This window comes from Patagioenas fasciata, chromosome 21, assembly GCF_037038585.1.
Source record: "Patagioenas fasciata isolate bPatFas1 chromosome 21, bPatFas1.hap1, whole genome shotgun sequence".
Taxonomy (NCBI): domain Eukaryota; kingdom Metazoa; phylum Chordata; class Aves; order Columbiformes; family Columbidae; genus Patagioenas; species Patagioenas fasciata.
The window spans coordinates 330935-337500 of NC_092540.1; the positions used below are offsets into that span (position 1 = coordinate 330935).

Sequence of the window (6566 nt, forward strand, 5' to 3'; positions counted from 1 at the left end):
GGGACTGGCACGGTTTACTGGGCAAGCTGGGAGTGCTCTATCAGCACCGCTCCAGGCGTCCCCTCGCGCACGCCCGCATGCATAGAGCACAAAAATGACACACACCTCTGTTTCAAGGGATTTTTGGAATACTTTTGAGGAAGGACCCCAGTTGACACCATGCCCGCCCCCGCCATCACACCCCAGCTCGCCTACTTTTACACTGGGACACCGAGGTGGAGCCGTCGAAGTCGGTGGTGGTGTTGCCGGGACAGGCGATGCAGTAATTCTGCCGAAAATCGGGCTGGTAGGTGCCCACGGCGCAGCGGATGCAGCGATGGACGCTGGTGTTGTAGTAATGCCCGGGGGAGCACTGGACTGGGGGCAGAGCAAAGGGGCCGCGTCAGCCGCCGGCACGGCCCCCGGTCCCTCCCCGGGACAGGACGTACCTTTGGTGTCGCAGTCCTGGAAGGACACGGCTCCCTCGAGGCGGGTGCTCAGGCCCCCGCCGCACGGGAAGCAGAGCGCCCGCCCCGCCTCGGGCTGGTAGGACCCGCGGGGGCACGGCTGGCACGGCTTGAAGCCATCGGCCGAGTGCTGGCCGGGGGGACACTGACCTGGGGGCACAGACAGCGCTCGGTGCCCACACCCGGCGCGCCCCAGGCTCTCCCGTGCCCGGCTCCTCCTCCCCCTCCGATAAACCCAGAGCAAGCGTTGCCCTTCCCGGGGTCCCCTCCTCGTGACAAATGCCACAAATACCAATTCCTGTAACTCCTGGGTATGGCCGGGGCTTCCCCTCCCCTGGATGGGGGTGATGGCTGATGGGTGAGATCGCAGCCCTGGACGTCCCCGCATGTCCCCCCAGCCCCCTCTGTGCCCCCTCACCCGTGCAGCTGGTGATGTTGGTGGCTCCCACTGGTCCGAAAGCGTCACCACGGGGACACAGGTCACAGGAGAGCTGTCCCTCCTTCTCCTGGTAGGTGCCGGGTGGGCAGGGCACGCACTGTTCCGTCTGACCGTGGTAATACGTGCCCTGCGAGCAGCTGACTGAGAGCCGGGGGGGTGTCAGCGACGCGGGGCGGCTGTCACTGCCAGGGCCGCCCCCGGCGCCCCGCGGCGCTCCCCACCGCACTCACCGCACTTGGCGCCCAGGCGCTGCTGTCCCGGCCCGCAGCCCTCCTGCCGCTCCGGGGCCACGCTCAGCTTCCGCGCCACCTCGTACTCCATCCCCGCGAAGCGCAGCAGGAACCGCTCCTGGTTGATGGATTTCTTCAGGGCTTTGATGGCCGATTTCAGCTTCTTCTCCACTTTCTGCCGCAGGCAGTGCAGGTTGCAGCTGGCTGAGGGCGCAGGGGGAATGGGGGGTTCAGGGGGAGCGGGGAGGGATGGAGAGGGAACCCAGCAGGATTAAAACCATCTCCCAAATGCTTGGCTGTGGGTGCTGCCCCGCGCATCGCAGCGGGGTGCGGGATGAGAACCGGTTCGACTCTCCTTGCCGCATGGGGATGGCACCGTCCCCTGGTCCCACCACCGTCCCCTGGTCCCTCCACCATCCCCTGGTCCCACCACTGTGCCCTGGTCTCTCTGCCTGCGCCCAAGACGGGTCGGGCCACCTTCGTGCCCACCTGTGATCTCCTCCGGCTTGATCTCTGCCTCGAACTCCAGCGTGATGCGAGTCACCTCCTTGTTGGAGGAATTGCGAGCGCGGCGGCCCTTCCCCTTCTTGGACGAGTCACACTTGAGGTTGACAAAGGCCACGTGGCAGTCGGAGCAAGGCGCCGAACCGCCTGCGCAGGGGGACACATCAGCACCCGTACCTGCTGGGGGACGGGCGCCCCCCGCCCCCGCCATGACTCACCTGCCCCCCCGGCCTTCCCGGCCTCCTCCTGCTTGGCCCTGGCCCGCGGGTGCAGGTGGCACTTGGCGTCCTTGATCTTGAAGGAAGCCTTCTGCTTGATGGGCGCAGCGACCGTCTCTAAAGGACAAGGCGGGTGCTCAGCAACCCCAGGGTGGCACGGGTGCTGGCGGCCACGGCCCCGGACCCCCCTTACCGAGGCACTGCTGGCTGCCGTTGCTGGGTCTCTGCTGGCCGCTCTGCCGCGGGACAGGGGTCCCGCAGCTCACTGTATAGCTGCTGTCCGACTCTGCGGGTGGAGAACAGGAGCTGGGGGACGCTGCAGGGATGCTCTGCCGGGGATGCAGGGGCATGGCTGCGCCGTGGGGATCACGTGGGGACCACGACCCGCACCCAGCGACGAGCCCCCGCGCAACCACGTCCCTCCCTCAGCCCCCCCGCCCGGCTGCTCCGCACGCTGGCCGTGCAGCGCCTGTCCCCTCCAGCCCCGGCTGCGCATGGAAAACGGGGACCCGCCCGTGCCAGAGCTGGCGGCGGTACCGGTACCTGGCAGGAAACGGGCCTTGGAGGCGCAGGTGAGGGCACAGCTGTCCTTCTTGCCCGTCTTGTTGCAGGTCAGGGTGGCCCGCGGAGGCACCGAACCTGGCAGGCATTTCAGCAGCTCTGAGGGACACGCGCCAGCTGGTGATGACAAGCGGGGACGCCTGTGGCTGGCATGGCCTGGGGACCCGCGGGCGACCCCTGCACCCTCCCGGTCACAGGGGATTCACTGGGGAGCAGAGGGTGCCAGCGTGCAGCAAGGGGACCCCAGCCCAGCATCCCCACCCCCAGCTCCGCTCCAGCGATGTGGGATGTGACTGCTGGGATTTCAGTTTTTGGGGGGGCAGCCTGCCCAGTGAACGAGGGGTGCTTCGGTACCAGGGCACAGCCAGGGCCACGGAAACAGCTACGTTAGGGACATTTGCTGGCACAAAAGCTCACGGCCATCCCCAGCACAGTCAGAAACACAACGAGATGAGCAGCCGCAGGATGCTCCCCCGCAACGTACCCACACAGTCCTTTTTGTTCCAGTGCAGCTTGCAGCCGGCGGGGCAGGTACACTGGTAGCTGCCGGGCGTGTTGATGCAGCCAAATTTGCAGCCACCCCGGTTGATGCTGCATTCGTCGACATCTGCAGAGAAACACGAGGAGACGGTGGGTGAGGGGCAGCGGTGGGGGCTGAGGGGACACCCCGGCTCTGACGCCGCGTCGCTGCGTTGTCTCGGGGCTGTGACTCTGGACAGATGAATCAGACAGACGTGCAGGGCCGGGCGCTCCCAGCCGCGTCTCCCGCGGCCACGCCAGCCCCCGGGGCCGAGGGAAACCCCGCTTGCGGTGTCCCCGCGGTGACGGCTGAAGCCCACCCAGGCTGAGCCGGCCCCGCGGCGGCCGGGAGCTGCGGGGAGCAGCAGCCGGAGCCGACATGGAAGCACTTAGCAGCCCAATTCAAAGGCAGCTGCTCAGCAGCTCTGGCCCCTCTCCCCGCAGCGGGGACCCTCCACCCTGGCCCAAAATGGGGGTTCAGCCCTCCAGGTCTGGCACGAAGCAAAGGTGGGGAGCAGCCAGGGATGGAGCTGCCCCCAGGCACCCCTCCCTGCCCAGCTCCCCCTTTCAGGAGCATCGGTGGGAGCCAGCGATGCCTCCATTGCAGGGTCACACCAAGTGTCCCAGGGGCTGCGTATTTTGGGAGCACGGGGAGGGTCACCTGCCCCGGCACCGCAGCACGAGGCCTGCGCCGCTGCCTCCCCGGGCTGATGGCACCGCTGCCACGACACGCTCCAGCACCCCCCCAAAAGCTTCTCATCTGCCTCCCTGCTTCCCGGGGCGCTGCACGCCCCCGCCCTTGGGAGCTCTCTGCCTATGAAACTGAAATCAAACCTTTTGATGTTCCCCTTCCCACCCCAGCCCTGCTCCCTGCCAAAAACGCCGGGGATTTCTGCCTCTCTCCCACTTCAGACAAGTCGCAAACTGTTCCTGTTGCTCTGTTTGAAGTTGCAGATACCGGTGTCTGGCCGCGAGCCCCCTCCCTGCCTGGCTGCACATCGGGGTACGTGGGGAACTGACCCTCCCCACGGGCCTTGGGCTGAGCGGTGTCCCCAGGGTCCCACGGTGACTGTGCCCTGGGGCTGCCCCGTCCCCAGGACCCACACCCGGCACGGCGACGGCCCGTGCAGCCCTGCCGGCCTCACCTCCGCAGTGCGTGAGCCCGTACAGCGTGTAGCCCTTGTTGCAGAGGCACTGGAAGCTGCCGGGGGTGTTGATGCAGAGGTGGTCGCAGGTGCGGTCGAAGGAGCATTCATCGATGTCTGGAGGAAAGGCAAGGGGGAGGTGGGGGCTGGCGCCGGGGAGGGGCAGCCCTGGGCACAGGGGCTGTGCCCTTCCTGCTGCAGCAAAGTGGGGGCTGCACCGGGGTGCTGCATGGATCCAGCACTGGGATGCTCGGCAGTGCAGTGGGGATGCAGAACCAGAACGCGCTGGGGTGCACTGGGACGCTCTCGGCTCCTCGGGAAGGGAGGAAGCAGCCGGTGCGTCGGTGCACGTGCTCTATCAGGGAGCTACAGCTACGCTGCTGCGGAATCGCTGCCAAAAACTTCGTGCAATAAAAGTGGAACTCGGGAGCAGCCCAGAGGTGCCAGGGTGCCCTCCCAGCACACACAGGGCGCTGCTGCGTCCCCAGCCGCCTGGCGTGGGTGCTCTGGAGCAGATGGCCCAGGGCAGGGGACACGCTCCCTGTGCCCGGGCAGAGCCCACGGGGCTGTGGGGAATGTGGTGACGGCCGCCCCAGCCCTGAGCAAGGCCGGAGGATTTCACCTGGCACCGCCTAAGCACTGGCACTAACTCTGCTGCGAGAAGAGCCCAGAAATCCCCAGCGTGGGAGCAGGGCTGGGCCGGCAGCCCAGCTCTGCAGATCAAAGCGCTAAGCTCAGACCAGAGCCCAAATCCAGCACTAATCCCTCACAGGACGCACGTGGTCCAGAGCAAAGAGGAAGGAGCAACCGGTCCAGCGCTCCTCCGGCAGCCGCTGTGGGGGCTGAGAAGTGCCGGGGCGGGAGGGGCGTCCGTCCTCTCACCTTGGCAGCTCCTCTCGTTGATGAGCAGCTTGTAGCCCTTCCTGCAGCTGCACTCAAAGCTGCCCACCGTGTTCCTGCAGATGTGGTCGCAGCCGCCGTTGTTGAGCCGGCACTCGTCGATGTCTGGTGGGGATGGGACACGTGTCACAGCTGGGATGTGGGGTCCCTCTTGCTCCACAGCCCGTCCTCTTTGGGGTCTGATGGTCACCGGGGGAACGTGGCTGCTGGGTTTATCTGGGTGCACTGGGGAAGGCCAGGGCTCCCGGGCTCAGCTCCCCTCGGCGCTGTGCAAAACGTTTCGTTTCCGCAGGTCTCAGAATCACCCACAGGGCAGCCAGGGGCTCCAAAAAGCCTTGAGCTGGGGCAAAGCACCAGACCAGAGCCCCCAGGGTCACAGCTTCGGGCTGGGAGCTACTTTTGGGGAAGAAAGACCAAGCTGGGATGGGAAAACCCTCCTTGAAAAACATCCGCTTGATAAATAAATACTTTTCAACCCCCTCCTCTCTGCTTGCCGTCTCCTTCCCGCCATAAACAAAACCAAAATGTCAATGCACAATAACTCCGAAGAGCCTCAACAACCTCGAAAGAAGCTGGGACTTGGTTTTTGGCTTGTTATTTTTCCTTTTTTCCACTAATCACAAAATTTACTGCTAGGAAATGACCTGTAAAATGGAAGGAGAGCAGGACAAGGCGCCCACCGATCCATCCCGCCAGCCCCAGCGCTGGAGCGGCCGCTCTGCCTCTCTTGGGCTGGGACTTTGCTTTTACGACTGCAAGGGAGCGAGCTGTAAACCCCCCCGCAGCCGCAATAAAACCCCCAGACACAGGGGACGTGACTCCAGGCTACTGCACGTTCCTGGAAGCGGCAGAGTTGGAGCGGGGGGGATGCTCTGATAAAGCAGCAGGGCGGGGGGTTCTGGAAGCAGTCAGCAGGTAGACAGGCAGCCCGCGGTGGGACAGGCTCTCCTTTCAACCGGGGTCGAGCTCCTGGAGCTGCCAAAAGACACGATGCAGGCACGGGCCAGCCCCAGGGTCACAGCGGCCCCTGGCCCGGGGCGGCAGCTTTGGGGTGGCCGGGTGACCCCAGCGTGTGAGCCCGGCTGATCCCCGTGCAGCGGCGGGAGGACGGGGGGGCACTGGGAGCGTGCGGTGACGCGCGGTGTCCGTCCCCAAGCAGGACACGGTGCTGGAGCTGGCGGGGCAGGGAGCACACAGGGACCTGCGCATCCCGGATGCCCAGAGCGGGCGTGGGCTGACAGGGGGTCTGAGGCACCGGGGGCGCGCGGTGACACCCGCCCGCTCGCACCCACCTTTGCACGTCTTCCTGTCGGGCTGGAGCATGAAGCCCATGGGGCAGCTGCAGTGCACGCCCGTGGCCGCGTCGTGACACTTGCTGTCGCAGCCCCCGTTGTTCACAGCACACGTCTCTGCACAGAGAGGGGAGAGAAAGGCTGAGGTGTTGAACGGGCTGGGGATCACGCCACCCAGACACCCCACGCCACCCAGACACCCCACGCCACCCAGACACCCCACGCCACCCAGACACCCCGCGCCACAGCCTGGCAGAGGCAGTGGGTGCAAATCTCCCTGCAGAGCCCACCAGAACCACCCTTGGCTTTCCG

The 6566-nt window shown here is 65.9% G+C and overlaps 1 protein-coding gene across 5 annotated transcripts in view; it reads right to left on the reverse strand.

The window, feature by feature from the left end:
- Positions 1–6566, reverse strand: part of SCUBE3 (signal peptide, CUB domain and EGF like domain containing 3) — a 31672-nt gene that overhangs the window by 3758 nt on the left and 21348 nt on the right. For 2 of the 5 annotated variants that reach the window (XM_065854535.2, XM_065854536.2), the window contains 12 exons: positions 6255–6371; positions 4945–5067; positions 4063–4179; positions 2883–3005; positions 2381–2515; positions 2031–2123; positions 1838–1954; positions 1605–1766; positions 1116–1319; positions 865–1026; positions 429–596; positions 196–357 (listed from right to left, as the gene is read on the reverse strand). In XM_065854535.2, the coding sequence (XP_065710607.2) occupies positions 196–357; positions 429–596; positions 865–1026; positions 1116–1319; positions 1605–1766; positions 1838–1954; positions 2031–2123; positions 2381–2515; positions 2883–3005; positions 4063–4179; positions 4945–5067; positions 6255–6371 (1683 nt within the window). The remainder of the gene's footprint in view (positions 1–195; positions 358–428; positions 597–864; positions 1027–1115; positions 1320–1604; positions 1767–1837; positions 1955–2030; positions 2124–2380; positions 2516–2882; positions 3006–4062; positions 4180–4944; positions 5068–6254; positions 6372–6566) is intronic. The other 3 variants (XM_071817774.1, XM_071817777.1, XM_071817778.1) reach the window with 3 other exon arrangements.